The sequence below is a fragment of the Solanum tuberosum genome, unplaced genomic scaffold, assembly GCF_000226075.1.
Source record: "Solanum tuberosum cultivar DM 1-3 516 R44 unplaced genomic scaffold, SolTub_3.0 scf00134, whole genome shotgun sequence".
Lineage (NCBI taxonomy): Eukaryota > Viridiplantae > Streptophyta > Magnoliopsida > Solanales > Solanaceae > Solanum > Solanum tuberosum.
This window is the reverse complement of record NW_006239062.1, coordinates 1,208,735-1,230,663: the sequence shown is the minus strand read 5'-3', so window position 1 is coordinate 1,230,663 and position 21,929 is coordinate 1,208,735. Positions and strand designations below refer to the sequence as shown.

The window sequence follows — 21,929 nt, the reverse complement described above, 5'->3', positions numbered from 1 at the left end:
TATCTATAAATAAAATAAAATTATATATATAATATTTACAAAATTTTACATGCCCAAATTTGAAATAAAATATATAAACATTAAAATCTATAAACTAACTAAAAATATATTAACAAAGTAGATTATAAATAATAGGATAGCTTTTTGAAATTTTGGGAAGTGTAAAAGCTACTTTTTAGAAAGTTGAAAAAGTGGGGCCCGGCGCGTGTTGAACAAAACTTTCAACCTATTTGGTTTATATTGCCACGTAAGCCGAAAAGTGGTAAAAAATTAATTAAAAAATAAGTTCGGGGGGGTAATAGGACCTTAGTAAAGGTCAGGTGTGTCTCAGGGATTTTGGGCATAGGCTGGGGGGGTACTTATGCATTTTCCCTATATTCACAAATAAAAATTGTATTTATAAAATGAAATTTTTAATAGAAAAATATATTATCATAAAAACAACGAATAATTAAGGTTGTAAATGCCATTATAAACATTGTTAAAAATTATGTAAATATACATGAATATAAAAGTGGTGCATAAATGGGAGTTTAAGAGGGTTTGTTTTGGTATTTTACATACTTTATCCCATGATAAGTTATCCTAGGATTACTATTCCACCCCCAGTGAAGGATAACTTATCCCAAGACTAACAATTAGTCCTGAGATAAGGTATCCTAGCCTTTGCAACCAAACAACAAATTAAAGGCCACTCAAAAATTATCAGGGAATTAACTCTTCTTATCCATCACACCAACGACCCCTAAAGGTTATTTAACTTGTACGAAATTAAACAGAGATGGTCTATAATTAATAATTAACACAAATACTCTTTATGTTTCTATTTATATGTCATTATTTTAGATTTCATGTCCCTTAACAAACTAGGTAAGTCTATGATTGTACCTTATTTAGTGACCTCTTGAAGTCAAGTTTTCAATAAATTACCATAAATTAATTTATTTTGATCAATTAAATTGATCAATGAACATGTATTAATCATTTAATTGTCAAATTTATACTTTCAAGACTAATAACTCTAAAAGGTAAAATAGGAAGAATAGTGTCATTTACGCATTGATTTTAGTAAGAACGACATATAAATAAAGCGGAAGAAGTATATCTTTTTGCTTTCTTTTTTGTCAAAATCCATTATAAGTTAGCACCTCAAAGCTTCTGTCAAATATGCCTTGAACAAGAAAAATATAAACTAAAATAAGGAGATATCAAATAAATGGTAAAATTATCACACATCAGGCATAAATAATTAACTGATGAAGAACTCCAACTTTTTTACTTGAGTTCATCAAGAGAAGAACTTCTTCTAAAATTCAAAGGTGGATTATGTGACTAATGGTTTAGATCTCTTACCCTATATTTGAAGGGTGAGAGAAGAGAAGAAATTGAGAGAAAACAACACCCAAGTCGACCAAGTACATCCCTAAATGAATTCTCAATTCAAACATATAAATTAAAATAACTTGACAGACATGTTTGGATTAGCTTATTTTTAGGTGATTTTGATTTTAAGCACTTTCTTTAATTTTGGAGGTGTTTGGAAAGGTTAAAAGGTGTTTTTAAGCACCGACTTTAAGATAAAAAAAAATTACAATGTCCAAAGTAGCTAGGTATCATCTACTTATGATTTTTAGCTTTTGCCTTATAAATTACTTTTTATAAGCTCATCCAAACAACTGCATAATCTGGTGGAATTTTACCCTAGTGTGCCGCGAGCCAAATGTACTTCAATAAAATGTACATAATGTTGTACAAAGCTCGGAATTATGAATGATTTGTTATGTCGAAAATCATATACAAAAACCTTTAATTTGATAGGCAATTCAACCCTTAATTCTTTATATGTTGAGAGATATACTTATCTAAAGTTGGATATAGAACAAGTTCATTCGCAAACTTAATTCGTAAAGAAACTTTCAATGTGACTCAGTGTTAGGGATATTCTTAGACCTTAAATTACTCTCAATATACCTCTTATATTCATTATCATGACCATGAGATATGGTGCTAGTCTGTTGCCTCTCTTGACACACATAAATATCATTTCTTAGTGTCGATGTCACACTTTAAATTTCTTCATTCTTTGCTTTAAACTTTAATTCATTTGGATTCTTAGTCTTTAGGCTAAGATACTACTCCATTCTCCCCAATTTGAATGGATTCGTTGTTGTTGAGTTAATCATACCTTAATTCGATATTCAATCTTAACTTATTGGTAATTTGGAAACTACGCCACAAATTTCGCAATATGTTTCTTCTACCATTTCCTCAATAGATTTTACGTAGGTCACACACAATACATCTTAGTGTCTTTGGGTGAATAGAATATCGAGAACTGTGAGCTTCTGAAAATATATGTTGCTTCAATCCATCAACATCTGAAATACATAATGGATCCTGATAACAAAGTACATCATCTCCCCCTTAAGAGAAAGCAAGCCTTTATAGTCTTTTTAAGAACTTCTTGTTTTAGTTCAACCAAGGTTGGATCATCATCCTACTTTGTCGTAACAACTGTTACAAGAGATGATTCTGACCCATTCTAAACATAACTCCACCATCTTATGAATCCAGAAAATGATATTTCATACGAGCAAGTTTATAAACATCCCGAACTAACTTCTTTTTTCCATATTCAATGTGAGCAACACTGTTCATAGATAACCTCCTGAAAGCATTTGTCATTATATTGGCTTTATCTGGATCGTAAGGACACTCATGTCATAATTCTTTAATAACTCAAGTCATTTTCTCTAATAAAGATTAAAGTCCTTCTAATTGAACACATACTAAAGACTCTTATGATCTATAAGCACGTCTACATGCTTACCATAAATATAGTGCGTTCAAATCTTTATGGCAACTACTATAGCTTCCAACTCAAGGTCGTGAATTGAGTAAGTCTTCTCATGAACGTTAAGTTGTCTGAAAGCATAAGTTATAATCTTATCATGTTGCATCAAGACACAATCAAAGCGAATTATGGAAGCATCACAATACACCATCTAGTAGAATCAAAACTAGGCAGAAGTAAGTCAAGTCTTTAACTTCTGAAAACTCTTCTCATAAGCTTTTGACCACTAAAACGTCACCTTCTTCTGAGTCAATCTAGATAGAGAAGAAGCAATTGAGTAAAACCCTTCAACAAAACAAATTGTATGTAGTAACTGACTAAATCCAAGAAACTCCTGATATATGAGGGGAAAAGGGGTCTAGGTCAGTTCTTAATTGCTTCGATCTTTTGAGGATCAATTTAAATGTCCTCTCCAGAGACTATATGACTCAGGAATGTTGTTGATTTCAACTAAAATGTACACTTACTGAACTTAGCAAACAACTAACAGTCTAGGAGAATCTACAAGATAATCCTCAAATGTTTTTTATGTTCATCCTCTCTCTGAGAATAGATTAGGATGTCATATATGAAGACAATTACAAACATATTCAAATACAGTTTAAACACCTTGTTCATCAAATTCATTAAAGTTGCAGGAGCATTCATTATTTCAAAAGACATAAATATAAATTCATAGTGATCATACCGAATTCTGAAGATTGTCTTCGGAATGTCACTTTCTCTGTCTCTGAGCTAATGATAGCATGCTTTGAGTTCTATCTTCGAGAAGAAATTAGCACCCTGAGATGGTTGAACAAGTCATCAGTCTTGGGGATGGGATAATTTTTGATTGAGACCTTATTCAATTGACGGTAATCAATACACATTCTGAGAGAACCATATTTCTTACGCATAAATAGAACTACAACACCCCATAGAAAGATGTTGGGTCTGATGAATATTTTATCTATAAGGTCTTTTAACTGATCTTTCAAATCCTTAAGCTCATCTGGATCATTATATAAGGAGAAATGAAGATAGGCTAGATATATGGAAGAAGATCTATTCCAAAATTAATTTTCCTTTTGGGAAGGACTCCTAGGAAGGTCTTACGGATATACTTCTGGATATTCACTTACTACTGGAATTGACTGAAGGGTTGGGATTTCGGATCCATAATCCGAACTAAATGGTAAATGCAATCCTTAGATATTATCTTTCTAGCCTTAAATTAAGAGACAAATCGACCTATAAGCGCTCACGTACTATCCTTCCACTCTATGACAGATTTATTTGGAAATTAAAATTTCACAATTATGGTTCTATAGTCGATTGAGGCATAACAAGTGTGTAGTCAGTCCATGCCAAGAATAATATCAAAATCAAGCATGTCTAACTCTACTAGATTAACTGAGATAATTTTTTGAAAAATTGAGACTGAAATTTTTTTGTTTATTCATTTAGCTAAGACTGATACACCAACAAGAGTAGAGACAGAAGGATTTTGATAGAATTTTCAGACTGACATTGAAATTTAATGCAACATAAAGAACCACGAAAGAAAGTGTGACTCTTGGATCTAACAATGCATAGACATTAAACTGAAAAACATGCAACATACTAGTTATTACATAAGAAGAATCCTGATGATTATATAGAGTCTGGAGAGTATAGAACCTGTTCTGGTGCTATCGGCAACCAGTAGTACCTGCTGAGTTAGGTGCCCTACTGGAGTTGTTCAAGCGTTAGGTTGAGTGTGCTGACGAACATTTCTGCTCTTACCTCTTGTCGATGGATAATCCCTCAATTTGTGACTTGTTTTGCCACATACAAAGCATTCACCACTATCGGTCATACACTCCCAGGGTGATTTTTACCACACTTCTGAAAATTCAAAAAGGTGCGATCACTAGTGACACTGTCAGGAGACTTAGAGTCTGGCGCTATATCTCATCCTACTTGAACTTGGGCACTTGGGCACTTGGGCACTAGCAGAGAATGGGGTTGGGCCTGAATACTTTTGGTGAAATTGAGAGCGATTTCTAGTGAGAGTAGTCTACATTGTCTATTATAGACTTCTTGCTATCCTGTGATTGAAGGCTAAATACTAAAAACTGATGAAGTGACTGAAAACATGAAGATTGATCTTATCTCATGAACATGCATGCATATTGAGACATGAGAATAACTGAAAGACATGAATCTAAAAGACTATTATGGAGGAACTATTACCTCACGCTAGAACTGAATTGGAAGAAAAGAGGTGGGGATATTTGACCGTCATATTTGCTTTTGCTTCCCAAGTAGTCCCTTAACTAACTGATTCCTTCAAAAAAAAATCATTGAAGTGACTTCATTATTCCTCAAATTATGAACCCGACGATCAAGAATCTAGCTAATACTAATAATATGGGGTGAAAAACTCCCCCCCCCCCCCCTAACAAACACTTCATCATAATCAAATCTTTAAAGTGTCTATTATGTCCTTTCATTATCAACTTCTTCTTTTTTACTTCTTTGAAAATCATGATATTTTAATTTTTTTATAGTCATGTAACTAATTTGTTGTAAAAGCATAAACATTATCTTTTGGACGAAAAAAGTGAGAAATACTAATTAAGTATATAAGCTAATGGTGTTCTATAATGAAGTAAATTAGTTTAATGAGAAATTCATTTTTATTAATATAATCAAAACACTAATATTTATTTAAACAAGTGAAATAGCAGAGAATAATAACTATACAAATATATTTCAATTTAGAAAAATACCTACTTATTAATTTAATTAAGGTCAAATTTCTAAAGATTGTATTTATTTAGATTTAAAATTATTTTAAACTATAATATACTTAATACTCCATCAATGTCAATCAAAACTTGTTTATTTATATAGATAATAGAGAATATTCCCGCCATCTATATCACTTGGCCTTCATTCTAAAAATAGTTGTTTTAATTTACTTGTCCGATTTATAAAATCAAAAGAATTTTTAAATACTTTTTTTATTTCTACCCTTAGTATTATATAACTAGTATTATATAACTGCATAAAGTAGTAGTAGTCAAATTTAAAGTTTCAAAACATTATTAATAATGTTAGTTTAGTAAAATATACCTCTAATTAAATTTTTAAGGGAGTGTCATATCAAGAAGGATCAAGTAAATATGAAATGTATGGAGTAAGAGAGTAGAGCAAGACAAAAATACATGCACTGTACATATACACATGCTTAATGCATATTATATTGAAATAAAGAGTCATAAAAATAATATTAATTTTTTTGAAAAATTCATAAAATATTATTCCACTTATAATGTTAATGAACTTAAAAGAAAAGTTATTAATATCTAGGTTAAAATAAAATTATATATAATATAAAGAGGTATTACAAGAATAAAATTAATAATGCATAAAATAAAGAAGAAAATTTGATTATAGTTCAAAAATAAGGAAAGTTTGATTTTAAAGCAAAATTGAAGAGTGGAAATAATTTTTAATAAAATATGGAGTAAAAGTCAAAGGGAGGGTAAATAAGTGGCCACTTTATATGGCAGTTAGTCAAAGGGATGATTAATATCCCAACAACAAAATATTCTCTCTCTTTTCAATTGAATTCACTTCTCTCTATTCTGAATGGCAGTAATTGATGTTTTCACTCACAAATCACAATTCCCACAGTAGCTGAAAAGCTAGCTGTCTCTCTTTATTTTGTTACCTTAACTTCATGCAAATTAAGAATTCCTTTCATCATAAATAATATATTTTCTCCGTTAAACAATAGTTGTTCACTATTTTCTATATTATTATTAAATATTTTTTAATTAATTTGTTTTATTTGTCATTTTTGGCAAATCAAAGAAGAACATTTTTTTTTTCTTTTTGTTATAACTTCAATTTATTAACATTGAATTAATTTTTTTAAAAATGTAGTGAGTAAATATGTTTAAGATTCTAGCAATTAATAGGAGTATAATATTAAATTCACTATATCAATCATTAATTTTTTAATTGGTGTGTCAAGTCAAAATTTGACAAGTAAAAAGAGACGGGGGAGTATTAACTTGGCACACACCTTAAGAAACAATAATTAATATGGGTAATATTACTATATAACCCTTTCAATATATTAAATTTAATACATTGAAAAATGTATTAGATACTCCCTTCATTCAAAATAATTGAATTATTGGGATATTCATACCCTTTAAGAAAAAAAGATTAGAACATAAATTAGACATTACTTTCCATTTTTACCCTTATTAATTATTGTCAAACTAATCTTTAGAATAACTAAACATTAATTCATAATAACTACTCTCTCTGTCCAACAGTAGTTGTTCACTATTGACTTGGCACACCCCTTAAGAAACAATAAATAATAGGGGTAATATTACTATATAACCCTTTCAATATATTAAATTTAATACATTGAAAAATGTATTAGATACTCCCTTCATTCAAAATAATTGAATTATTGGGATATTCATACCCTTTAAGAAAAAAAGATTAGAACATAAATTAGACATTACTTTCCATTTTTTTCCTTATTAATTATTGTCAAACTAATCTTTAGAATAACTAAACATTAATCATAATAACTACTCTCTCTGTCCAACAATAGTTGTTCACTATTGACTTGGCACACCCCTTAAGAAACAATAAATAATAGGGGTAATATTACTATATTATTCTTTGACTTTATTAAATTAAATGCTTTGAGAAATGTGTTAGATGATAAATAATATTTAATAGCAATGGTAAAATAGTCACAAAAGATAAATTATCTCTTGATTTTCTAAATTGGACAAGTATTGTTGGACAACTATTTTTAGTATAGTGGACAACTATTGTTGGACGAAGGGAGTAATTCCAATACAAAATAATGCAAAAATGTCTTGAACTCATCACATAGAAAATAATTTAAAGCAATTAAAGTTTCTTAAACTCATCACATAGTAAATCTAAATGAAGGGTAAAAATGGAAGAATATTCTAAAAGTAATCTGGAAGATTGAACAATTAAGTTAATTTGAAATATAAAAACTGTCTCAACAATTCAATTATTTTGAAATGGAGGGAAGTATTGAATAGTACTCCCTCCATTTCAAATTAATTGAATTGTTGAGACATTTTTCATTTTTCAAATTAACTTAATTGTTCAATCTTCAAGAGTATTTTTAGAATATTCTTCCAACTTTACCCTTCATTAGTTAGTATTGGAATTAGTTATTTTAATTAATGTTTAGTTATTTTAATCATAAATTTGCCAATAAATAATAAGGGTAAAAATGGAAAGCTATGCCTAAATTATGTCGTAATCCTCTTTTCTTAAAGGGTGTGAAACACCTCAACAATTCAATTAATTTGAAATGAAGGGAGTATTTAATAGCAAGGGTAAGATACACACAAAAGGGTAAATTATCTCTTAATTTTTCTAAGTGGACAAGTATTATTATTGAACATTATTTTTTGTATAATTAACAAGTAAAGAAAGATGGAGAGAGTATTTATTTTCTTAGTTTATTTTTATTTGCTCACTACTTCTTATGTACCATATTAGATTGGCACATTTCATTTTACATGATGATTAAGAAATTATTAATAAATTGATCAACTTTACTATTTTGCCCTTTGTTCATATTAATTAGCCTCTTGAAAAAAGAAATTCTTGAAGTTTTAAAAATTGTTTAAACTTTCAAAAGTCATATTAATTGTAGGGGTAAAATAGGAAAACTTTAATTAATTCTATCCTTATTTAGTAAGTGATCAAATAATATGGGACATATATTTTTAGTAAGATGCCATCTAATATGAGAAGAAAGAAATATCAATTTATAAATATGTAGGTCAATTGACCAAATTATATAATAATAATATACCTTTTAGTAAAAACAATATTTTCACTCGTATTTATCATTTTTAACATATTAAGAATAAAATAAAATATTATTTTATATTTTATTTTTGATTGTTGACATTAATTACTTATTCCATAAATTATTTTTCAAGATAATATTAAACATCAATTAATAGAGACAGTATGCATAAAATATTCATATCAATTTTTTTTAATGGGCGTGTGAAGTTCAAAAATGACAAGTAAAAGCAAACGGAGGGAGTAAAATTGTTTATTTAACCATTTGTATATGGTTTATGAAAAAATCTTAATAAATTACCATGTTTGTACGTTGGCAAGCGAAATATACAAACGGACTTCTGAAAAATTCCTAAATGTATAAAAATAAAATTTGTATATACTTACTTTGTTTGTATATTCGCAAGCGAAATATATAAACCACAACCGCCATAGCAAACAAACTTACAGCTATGGAGCGTAATTACCGAAACTATAGCTATAGAGTCTTATTATGTCCATTATCTTTGCTATTTTTAAAATTTTCAACTTTTCAACTTTGATAACTAATACAAATATTACTGATGCACATAGTAGCGAACCCATGATTGTTATTAAGGAATGTCAGTGGTTGTAGTAGGAAATATAATCATGAGGCTAGTAGAACTAGAACAGACAACCTTAAGGAATATTCGCAACACTGTTACCACTACACTAAACTTTTAAGGGAAAATTACGTGAAATGGAAAACATCTAGTAATATAGCTATAGTTTCGATTATTTTTAATTTGTGACTACAGTTTTGCGAATATTCGGTTTCCTAATGTATAAATTCATATTTTGTATAAATCAGTTCCCGGTTCCTGATGGTATAAATCTAGAATATGTATAATTATATTTTTGATTGTATAAATCCAGAATTTGTATATGCTTACCCTAGCAATTTGTATACGATTTATGATTTTTTTTGAATAAATTACCATGTTTGTATGTTGGAAAGTGAAATATACAAATGGGGTTCTGAACATTCCTAAATGTATAAATACAGGTGTATATACTTGCCCTATTTGTATATTCACAAGTGAAATATACGACGGGCAAGCGAAATATACAAATCGTAGCCTCCATAGCAAACGAAACTATAGTTATAGAGCGTAATTATCAAAACTATAGCTAGAACCTTGTTATGTCTATTATCTTTGATATTTTGAAATTTTCTCAACTTTTAACTTGTGTCAAGAGGTGTCAATACATATATATATTCATTAAACCAAAATTTGATCTATGTATACAATATAATTTTTCGACAAAGAGATAAAGATGATTGAATGCACAAATTATTAATACACCTCATTCAACATTAATCGTATATATTTTACCAGACATAAAATATTTTTGAATAACAATTTATATATTATCAAAACTATCATCTCTAATTTTCCTCTCTTTTCCCCACCCCATTCTTCAATCTTGCTAAATTCTTCTCTGTTTATTTTCTTATAAAAAATAATTTAAAAAAACGGCCATTAACACTATTCCCTCACACTGGTAAATTAGTTTCTCTTTTGAAATTCACTTTTTATTTTATTTTATTTTATTTAACCCACTCAACACCCAAATCTTCTCATTCATAGCCCCCCGTCCATTATGTTTCCTTAGATCACTCATTACGCACTTATCTTTTTCTCTCTCTCTCTTAATTAAGGAAGATGTAAAAAGGAAAAAAGAGAGAGATTTTGGAAGTTTGGGATGATATTATTTTTTCTTCGTTTTAATTTATTTGACTGATTTTAATTTGCTATAAAATTTTAACAAAATTTAAAAAAATGATTTTTGTAGTCTTAATATTATATATTTTTCTCTATTCTAATTTAATCAAAGTCCAAGAATGACTATTTTTCAATATTTAGTAATTATTTAACTTTTAAATATTTATTTTATCTTTAGTTATACCTAACTACTAATATCTATGATTTATTTTAAATCATAAATTTTAGAGATATTTCTTTTTTTAAAAATAAATAAATTGGTAAGTGAAATTACATCACATAAATTGAGATAGAAAAAATAATTAAAGATATATAATTGTACCAAATTATTTTTTTAATTTTATATGTTAAATATATCATGTGAACAATTAAAATATTATTTTTTGAAAAATAAAACTGAAATGGAGAAAATAATAAGGCCTTAAAAAAGGCGGACTTTCTCACTTCCACTTATACTCCCTCTATTATATGTACACCGTCACTTCAACATACAAAATTATCTCAAAATAATTCTTATTTCAAAAAAATTAATATTAAAAGTTATTTTTTAAGACTGCTAAATTTAACAAAAATATCTACAACTAATAAATAAAAAAATATATTTTATATTTCTTATTATTTGCTCAATAAAATAAAAAAAATTAAAACGACAGCTAAAATAAGATCGAGAAAAGCATTCCTCCACCACTCACCCCGCATCCCATTTTTCATCCCATTTAAAAAAGTAAAATAAACTAAAGAAAAAGAAGAAAGTACAGGTGGTTATAAGATCCAAGTGCCACGTAGCATACCCCCATAGGGTTGCCTAGTATGACGTGGCAAGTATTCACTTCTTTAGAAGCAAATAAATAGAGCATCTCCCTTGAGCTCTTAGTTCCTCTTCATCCATTCTAATTCACTCTCTCCTTTTGTCTTTCTATCTATAATTTGCCTTTTCTCCCTCCTTTTCCTCGTAAAAAAGAAAGAAGAAACTACACAAATGCCTATTACAAGCAAAGAAACAACAACAACAACAATGAATGCAACAACAACAACAACACTAATGGAAGAAGAAACAAACAAAGACTTCCCTTTTATCATGTCTTCCTCTACTTATCCTATCACCCTCAAGGTAAACCATCATTTTCTCAGTAGCTTCTTTATTTTCTTAAATTTCGTGTCAGGTCAGATAAATTGAAACTAAACAATCATTTCATGTATGTCCTTCAAACTAAACAATTTTTTTTTTTTTTTTTTGTATATTTTCTACTTTCTTAAACTTCGTGTTAAAGTGATCAGAATAACATAAAAATCTAGTGTAGGAGTCGAGTAGTAGGAGAGTGAAGTCGAAAAAAATAATACTAAACATGATTTGACTTGAAGAAAATTGACGTGTCTATTATAATAATAATGGTGTTGAATTATTTTTGCAGTTCATGGACATAAGTTATAGGATAAAACTTGAGAATAAATCAACAAGTGGTGGAAGCAACAACATAATAAAGATGTTTTCAACTAGCGCTGGGCCCACATCATCTGATATAGAGAATCAAACGGCTGTAATTCATCAAGAACGTACAATCTTGAACGGAATTACCGGCATGGTTTCACCAGGTGAAATCCTAGCCGTTCTTGGACCATCAGGTAGTGGTAAATCAACGCTCCTAAATGCACTTGCAGGAAGACTCCAAGGACACAACTACACCGGAACAATCCTCGCGAATAACCGGAAACTTACCAAACAAGTCTTAAAACGAACCGGGTTCGTTACACAAGACGACGTCCTTTACCCACACTTAACGGTTCGAGAAACTTTAATCTTCTGTGCACTCCTCCGGTTACCCAACTCACTGAACCGGAATGAAAAAATAACCGTCACTGACTCGGTAATCACCGAGTTAGGACTCAATAAATGTGAAGATACAATCATTGGAAACAGCTTTATTCGTGGAGTTTCAGGCGGTGAAAGAAAGCGAGTCAGTATAGCTCATGAAATGTTAATAAACCCGAGTTTACTTATACTGGATGAACCGACGTCCGGTCTAGACGCTACAGCGGCTTACCGGTTGGTGTCGACACTGGGGTCATTAGCGAAAAAGGGGAAAACGATAATTACGTCGGTTCACCAACCGTCGAGCCGGGTTTTTCAAATGTTTAACTCGGTTTTGGTTTTGTCGGAAGGGAGGTGTTTGTATTTTGGAAAAGGAAATGAAGCTATGAGTTATTTTGAGTCGGTTGGGTTTTCTCCATCTTTTCCCATGAATCCAGCTGATTTCCTCCTTGATCTCGCTAATGGTACGTATTCTCTTTTGTCTATTATCTATATACTCAAATATATGGTAGAAGCATGTTTTTGAACTACTTTATTTTTTTGGACAAAATATGGTGATATTGTCGTTTTCAATTTATTTGTCTGATTTTGTATTGACACGGAATTTAACATGTCAGGATAAAATATCTTAAATGTTACGTGAAAAGTTAAAATTAAAAAATTATCAGAAAAAATATTTATTTATTTTTAAAATAGTGGAAATAGTATTAGATGTTTGAATTTGATTTAATTAGGTGTTGTGTCATGTACATGTTGTCTGAATTCTATTTAGGGTTACTACACATAATTTCTACAAAAGATGTGGTTTTGATTGATTTCTTATTATATAATGAGAGCATAGTGATTGATTGATGGTCAGTTTATGAAGTACGTCTCTTGACTTTGGTCTAGTGATAAGAGCTTAACATTTGATTTGTGTGTCAAATGTGTATGTATTACTAATATAAAAAATATAAAAATTAAGTACTTGTTATTTAAGCAGAGAAAAATAGATGGACATTTTATTTATTATCCACTAAGTTTCAAATTGTGCGTCACTCATTCTCGGAGATTTCTCGATCCTTAGAAAAGGTTGTTGAAGAACAATATTTTGGTGATTAAGATAATTAAGGTGATTAGTGGTCAAAATTAAGACTATAGAATGTGGACGAGTTAATTAGGGTTTAGGGGCCCCATTGGTGTGACTAGGGAAGTTGAAATTTCTTTTTTGGTGTGACAACTAGAAAATATCAACTTCCAAGGGTATTAGCTGGTTGTATAATTGGTGATAATGTTAAAAACATTGAAAATTGGAAGTTACTTCGACTACTCACTATACAAAAAGTTTAGTTTAAAGAGCACCCAGCTGTACTTGGTACTAACTACTCCCTCTGTCCACTTTTATTTGTCATGTTGCGCTTTTCGAAAGTCAATTTGACTAATTTTTAAAGTTAAATTAGATTACGTTAATTCGATATTTTTTTAAAAAAAATTAGATATTCAAAAATTATACGAAAAGTACTAAGTTGCAATTTTTTGCATATCAATATGATGAAAATATACATCGTAAAATGTTGGTCAAAGTTCTTATTGTTTGACTCTAAAAAATGAAACCATGACAATTAATTGTGGACGGAGGGAGTATTAAGGTATGCAAAACTGATCCAAAGGTCCTAAAGTAGATGTGGGCCACTTTCTCCTTTTCACTCTATATAGATTTATTTTTTTGATATCTTTTATTTTTCTTTTGAAAATATCTTTTTTTTAAAAGCCTTTTTCTTCTTGATCTTTTTTTTTAAAAATAAAATAATATTTTATACCACTTAGACAAAATGTCTAGCAATATTAAGTATAAGTAAGAGGGGCTAAAATTTTACCTTGTCAATTCTAATAAGGTAATGAATCTCTACTAATTAACAAGCATATTTTCAGAAAATATGAGATAGAGAAACCTAAATATTCTATGAAAATTAACTTGTATTTAAGTGAAGATTAATGATCCGTTTGGTATGAGGAATAAGAGGTAATTAATTTCGGGATTAGCTTTAGGATAAGCTTATTTCATGTTTGATTGGACAAAATTGTAAAATAACTTATTTCGAAATTATAATATTATTTGTATCTGAATAACAATTCTAAACTAATTTGAAGATAATTAATCTCAAAATAATTTGTTTCCGACTAAACGAGCCGTTACGTTACCTAAGTGGTCGTGGTGGATTGTGACAGTAATCATTTTTAATGGAAAGTTGGTAACTTTTTGTTTCAGTGGATAACATTCATCATAGGTAATTAGGTACGTACTAAGATTTGAATCTTGAGAAAGTTAAAATTGGTGGAACAAGCTACTAGGTAAAACAAATATCAACCCTCCACGTGTCCCTTTTTTACTTTTTTTAATGCTAGTTGGCCATACTTTTTTTTTTCCTTTCAACTCAAACCTTATTCTAAAATTCTATAATTTGCATAAAAAAGAAGAAAATAAGACGGCATTATTGGAATAGATTTATTATAATTAATTAAATCAAACACACCTGAGAAATCATTTTAATATGGTAAATCATTCCTAAAAAGTACTTGATGCTAATTGCTATTTTTTCAAACGTGGGGAACCATTGATGGAAAGATGGGACCCCTTTTAATTAATTTATATATTTCTTCGCTCCTTTTTAGTTGTCATAATTTTCTTTTTTTTTAAAATCAAACGATAAGAACTTTGATTAACATTTGAAGATCTAAATTTTTAGTTTAAAATATTGAATTAATATAATCTGATTTAACTTTAAAAATTAGTTTCGAAAAGCGCTAAAAAGGAACAGAACAGGGAGTACTTGCAAAGTGGACCCTGTAGTTGTTGTGTTATGGCATTCTTGATTATGAATTAATTGCTGAAGAACAAATACCTTAACGGACTTTACTTTGATAGGGATGCTTCAGTACTAGGTCCTATATTTAGCTAGCGTTTGGCCATAGATTTCCAAATATATTTGGCAAATATTATTTGGGTGAAGATTTGGGTGAAATTTCACCATGTGTTTGGCCATAGTATTTGGGAAATATATTTCAATTTTTTAAGAAATATGACTTATGCCCATAAGTTTTTAAAACTATCAAAACTAACCATAAATTTGTATTACATAGCAAAATAGAAATGTCGCGTAACAAGATTCATGACTTCCGCAACAAATCAAAAAGCATCATTACAGTAAATAGTCGCATCGTTAAAAAAGATTAGTACAAATCATGATAATGAAAATACAACTAATATGAATTTGAAAAAGAAGAAGAAAACAGAAGGAAATAAATATTGCAATGTATGCTCTTGTACATGTATGCTCTTTATAATAGAAAAATTTATTTATTGAGTTAGTTAGCAAATGGAGATTTGATTGAGTTGGTTGGTGTTAATAAATAAAGTGTTTTTGTAAAAGATAAAAGTTTGGTGTTAAATTTGAATTTTTAAAACTTTCCAAATAATGAGATTTGGCCCAAATACTAGAAAAAACTAGTATTTGGGAATTTGGGTTATTTGCCAAAAAAATTTGCCAAATAATGAGAAAGTGTATGGACAAACAATATTTGCCAAATTTTTTCCCAAGTTTTACTTGGGAAATCTATGGCCAAACGGGCCCTTAAAATTGGCTTTTTAACAGAAAACAAAGAGAAAGAGGTTTGTTATTTCAGAGTTGACTATCTATATTTGAAAGAGTTTGATAGTGACATGTTATGGCTTATCTTGATAAGAGTTCTTAAATCTTTTAACTCTGTATTGCTGCTCTTTGTTGTGGCTCCCCTTAATATCTCATGAGTAAATTCTTAGATAGCCATCACTTTATCATCATGGAGTATTGAAAGATTATGGGAAACATGATGGCAAAAGATTTCTTGATATGAATGACCTTGAAAAATAATTGGACTTCAACTTGACATATGGTCGTATTGACTTAGAAGCAGAGTCAGAATTTTCATTACGAGAATTCAGAAAGTAAAAAGTAACATATGGTAAATCATTCCCAAGTTTTTTTTGACAAAAGGGTATCAATTAACTCCCTTTGGACAAGTGTAGCATCGTCATTGGTCATTATTGTAGAAAACATCATCTTGTTTGGTTAAGCTTTTAAGAAAATGTCAATTTATGTTTGTGTTAAGTAATCAAAGGAGTAGAGTATCATGAACATAAGAGGTAATGGTCCAATGGCATAGCTAGGTTTTTTTAGGTGCAGGATTATATGTGGTCCTTCTCTATTTGTAGAGTAGTACAATTCAAGAGATAGCCATCCATCCTTTCAATACTTTAGAACATATATAGCTAGTTTTTTTTGTGCAGGATTTGTACCAATTGTGGTTTTTCCCTACTTCAATGGAGGAGCACAATTTAGAGATAGTCAACCTTCCAATAAGTCATACTAAGTACCTTTGTGGTCAATTAAGTAAGTGCAAACCTTAGCGACCAGGGTCCGAATCTTGATAGTAACAAATAATACTAGCTAGCTAGTACGTAGGTGATTTGTCCATCTGTCTAAGTTTTTGTTGATAAAATCACTTTATACGTATATTGATGGAAGATAACAATTGACATCGATTGAAATAATCGAGATGCAAATAAATTGACTCCGGACATCACTCATGAAAAAAAAAAGTGCAACACAACAATTGTCTCAATATCAAATAATTTTGTTTCTGGTTTTGGGGTCAGGGGTTCTATCAACATTGGGTCATACTCCACTAAGAATATTGACAATCCATTCTTGAAAGAAAATTTGTGTTCAAAGTACTTGTAAATCTTGTTTATGGATTTTGAGGCTTTGTCATTGCAGGGTGTTTCCATGATTCTTGGTTTCCTATAATATTCTCAAAGAATAGTTTAGTGTGGGGACATGTCACTAAGCTAAAAGTTATAGTTCTAAGTAATAAATATAGCATACAAACTATTGTTGGACACCACCTTGACCTGTTTTTTTTCTTCTTTTTAATATTAGTTTTGAGGTCATAATGCATATGCAATACTTTAGAATATTAAACAAAACATAAAATGAGCTTTGCTCCTTTTATTTGATTTTTCATTGGACAACATGTTGATAACATGGATCAAATTAGAGAAGTGTGACAACATTGCTTGCGTAGATTAGCATCCATATATAATATGGGACCAATTAAATTGGTACACATGAGCACTTAACCCCACCCCAAAAAAGGAAAAGAAAAAGAAAGCACCTCAAAACTCTCTTCCTAAACTTTGTTGAGTTAGCTTGGGCTCCACATGAATCTTTCCTTAATTTAATCATATGCTTTTCGTTAATGACTCCACCATCACCCTTTCCAACTTTTACCTATAGACATATATAATATAAATTTCGCTCCCTTCGATTCAGTTTAAGTATCTAAGTTTGACTGGACATAAAGTTTAAGAAACAACGAAAGACTGTTGAATCTTGTGATCTTAAATAAAAAATGTATTGTAGAATGTTAGAAGTGAAAAACGTACTATATATAGAAAGAGACACTCTTTTTGGAACGTACCAAAAAAGTAGCAAGACAATTAAATTGAGGGTGTAGTTTGTAGGATCCCTCCATGTGTTGTTGGGTGTCATACTCATAATGGGATAGTAATAGAATAGCACATGGTTTGCTATCTTGTTGTTTACTAGATAGGCTAAGAGGGTAGGCATTATGGTTAAGGTTCTTGGAAATCTTGGATGTGTATATTTTATGTTTTATCTGATGGATCAAAACATTTGAGGAAAATAAAGCTAGCATCAAGATCTCCAAGGATTTTTATATTTATTGGCTGAGATAGTTTCAACCCTTCTCTACTTTTAGCACCATTAGTTCATAATATATGATATTTTTGTCAACTACATAAAATAAAATAAAAATTGATGTTATTCTTGGTCCAAAATATTAAGGGGCTAATGTGAATTGATTCTTCTTGCTTTATAAACCTTGGCCAATTTCATTGTATCTAGACTAGAGTAATTTGTTAATGATGTTCACTTATAAGTTCAATGTTTCATAATCATTTGACTACCTTTAAGTGTAGTGGCACATGGTCAAAGTGCACCTTAGTTGATAACTTCTTTCTCTATACAGATATAGATGTTATGCAATAGCAGTAATAGAGAAGTCCACTATGATTTAAGTGAAGCAATTGAAATAGTTTAGAGCTAGTTCAATTATTATAGGTATAACCAGAATATAACTTCTTGGAAAGTCCATATCTACCTTAAAGTAAATCCATGAATAGTATGAAGACAATAAAGTATGAACTACCAATTATATCACGAAACATATGGAGTAAAAGAGAATTGATAACTTTTTGATTTATAAATGTGTCTAAATTATATACACTTTAAGCTAGACTGATGAAATACACTTGTCACACTCAAACCTAGCCTCACTTTTAATGCAAAATAAAAATAAAAATTGATAGGCATCTTTGATCTATAAAGAATTCTTTTTTTCTTCTTTTATCCACCTCCTTTCCTTTATTCAACAAGAACAATTCTTTTTCTTGTTCTACTTTTCTTTTGATATTAACAAGTTTATGAAATAGCAACACGTGTTAGGGTCCTTTGCAAATCAATAAGCATTCAGATTCATCCCACCAAATTAAACTTTTTTTTGTGTGTTTTTGTGAATAGTGAAAGAAGAAAAATAAGTAGTGGAGATGATGGTGGCCCCTTTTATCAATAGTAGTAATAGAGCATTATGTTATTTTAGTGGACTTCCACCCTTTGCCACCAACATTGGACAGCTTTAATTACTTCCTCAATACTACTTATTATTATTATTATTATTATTACTTGCTAGCTAGTACAACTAATTAATTAATTGTCTCTTTTGTTTTGCTTTTAAAAATACACTTTGTATTATGTGATACAAAGCCTTTTTCTTTCTTTTTGTAAAAATAATTTTGAGTGGTAACATGACTTTATTGTTTTTTTTATAGTCCTAACTTTAAAGATACATATCTACTTTTTCCATTTGTAACATTAAGTAGCTTACAATTTGGGGAAGTATGACTATGTTATTGACAGGATTAAGTTGATTTGATAAATTTATTATCAAATACTTGAATAGTTAGATGTCTTTATTAGGGGGTGCCCCCACAATAATTAGTACTCCCTTCGTCCCATTTTATGTGACACCATTTTCTTTTTGGTCAGTCCCAAAAAGAACGTCACATTTCCTTATATAGTAAGTATTTAAAGGTACAATTCATTTTTTATCCTTGTTGGTCCCACTTAATCTTAAAATAATACTCCAATACATTTATGAGGAGAGAGAAAAATGAGTCTACTTTTTAAAGGGCAATTTGGTAAACATTTCAAAGTCTTCATTTATTTCTTAAACTCCGTGCCCGATCAAATGTTGCCACATAAAATGGGACGGAGGGAGTACTAGAGAAGTAGTTTTCTTTGTAACTGTACCTTGCCTTTATGGCTTTATGACCATCTTGCAACTAGCAATTTCTTTAATTTTATGATGTGATATTCCTTTGAATATCTAAAACAAGGATTGACATTGTCTAGAACCTAGACATATCAATTGTGGTATACAAGCAAATTTAAGACTCGAAAAAACTATGTTTTTGTTTATTAATAAAATGATGTAACTTAAATACATGGATAGTGTAGACAATCTTTTTATCCTGTCAGTATCTTTTTAACGTAGTGTAGCAGGTAACTTGTCTCATTTTTTATATTACTATGTACTATTACTTGTTTTAAGTGACTTGAAAGTGTTAAAACTCTGTCATTGTATAGAAGTTAAACTATACGACTAAACATCTTAAAGTTCTTTTTTACATTGGAATTCGGACTAAAGCTTAAACTTGGAACAATGCAGGGGTTTGCCAGTTTGATGGAGTAAGTGAGAAAGATAAGCCTAATGTAAAACAAACTTTGATATCCACTTACAACAATGTGTTAGCTCTAAAGGTGAAAGCAGCTTGTTTGGAAGCAACCAACATAGTTCCTAAAGAAATCATGAACAAGGGAACCTATACTTGTTCTAGTTCTAAAAGAAGTTGCACAAGTTGCATTTCCAATTGGTTCAATCAATTTAGCATTCTCCTTCAAAGAGGGCTAAAGGAAAGACGACACGAGACGTTCAATTATTTGAGAGTCTTTCAAGTGATTGCAGCCTCTCTATTAGCTGGTTCAATGTGGTGGCATTCTGATTATAGGGATATACAGGACAGGCTTGGCCTCCTCTTCTTCATTTCCATCTTTTGGGGTGTTTTCCCATCGTTTAATGCTGTTTTCGCGTTCCCTCAAGAACGTGCTATATTCATGAAGGAAAGGGCTTCGGGTATGTACACACTCTCCTCTTATTTCATGGCGCGAATTGTTGGAGATCTACCTATGGACCTTATCTTGCCTACATTGTTTCTTACCATAACGTATTGGATGGCCGGGCTAAAGCCACAACTCTTGGCATTCCTTTTGACACTACTAGTCCTGTTGAGCTACGTGATAGTGTCACAAGGCCTCGGCCTAGCTCTTGGAGCTATAATCATGGATGCTAAACAAGCTTCAACCGTGATCACTGTCACGATGCTAGCATTTGTTCTAACGGGAGGGTTCTACGTACACAAAGTACCAGCTTGTCTAGCTTGGATCAAGTACATTTCAACCACATTTTACAGTTATCGACTACTTATCGATGTCCAATTTGGCGAAGGCAAGGAAATTTCAGACTTGCTAGGCTGCTCACATATTCAAGGAAGTGACAGAGCTAACTGCAAATTCATTGAACAAGATATCATGGGCCAAATTCATCCATCCATGAGCCTTGGAATCCTCCTGATAATGTTTGTTGGATATCGATTAATCGCTTACCTTGCATTGAGGCGAATTCGAGCATAAAGAAAGGGATAATGGGAAGTTTCTGACTTTATTAGATGATGAAATGTGTTATCTAGCTTTGTGGAATAGTATATATAGTTGTTGAGTACTGTGACTGACAAAGCTGGGGAAAATTCAAAGTGTATTATAAGAGGGAAAAGTCCTGAGAGATGTTGTAATTCACTTGCACCTAAAACTGGTGAAAGGCCAGAATTCATTGTTGTAACTCATATTGAGTACAATTAATGGTACTCAAAAACAGGAGTTTCACTCCAATGAAATGGAAATTTAATTTCTTCATCTCTTATGACTTATTTCTATACGTGATCATTGGGTATCAGTAATGCAAGTATTACATATATCATCTTCCATCCTGCATAAAATACGTCAATTTCCTCATAACTTATATATGTATTAGTTATGTGGATTTCTAAATTACAAATCAAGCATGTTATTAATTTTATATATGAACAACTTATTTTTCTAACTAGCTATCAAATGTTGTTTAACTTATACATAAATTAATACATGGATAAGTTGCTTCTTTACCAGCAACCGAACGACGCCTAAGAGAAAAACCCGAGGGCATCAATTACCATATAGCAGTGGAAAATTATAGTAAGTGATAGAAGTCATTGAGAAGTAAAGCTAAGGGTGTGTTTGGTACGAACGAAAATGTTTTCCCGGTAAACAAGTAGATTTTTGACTTATTTTCTCATGTTTGGTTGGTAAGTAGAAAATTTTTTCGAAAAAGATTTTTTAATGTTTGATTTATGAATAAAAAATATTTTGAGAAATTATTTTTTAAAAATAAACTTAAATATTCTTGG

General features: G+C 30.3%; 1 protein-coding gene across 1 annotated transcript; it reads left to right on the top strand.

The window, feature by feature from the left end:
- The first annotated feature begins 11,354 nt into the window (after positions 1-11,354).
- Positions 11,355-21,406, top strand: LOC102598518 (ABC transporter G family member 25). The gene is made up of 3 exons (XM_006351855.2): positions 11,355-11,572; positions 11,874-12,735; positions 20,099-21,406. Exons 1-3 carry the CDS (start codon positions 11,441-11,443, stop codon positions 21,118-21,120), a joined length of 2,016 nt encoding a protein of 671 aa, XP_006351917.2. The 5' UTR covers positions 11,355-11,440; the 3' UTR covers positions 21,121-21,406.
- Positions 21,407-21,929: the final 523 nt, after the last annotated feature.

What these genes read in the sequence shown, in the direction of transcription:
- LOC102598518 (XM_006351855.2), top strand. Translation starts at nt 11,441, where the DNA reads ATGCCTATTACAAGCAAAGAAACAACAACAACAACAATGAATGCAACA. An exon ending in CTTATCCTATCACCCTCAAG is followed by an intron (nt 11,573 to 11,873) that starts GTAAACCATCAT and finishes TTATTTTTGCAG; the next exon opens with TTCATGGACATAAGTTATAG. An exon ending in CCTCCTTGATCTCGCTAATG is followed by an intron (nt 12,736 to 20,098) that starts GTACGTATTCTC and finishes GGAACAATGCAG; the next exon opens with GGGTTTGCCAGTTTGATGGA.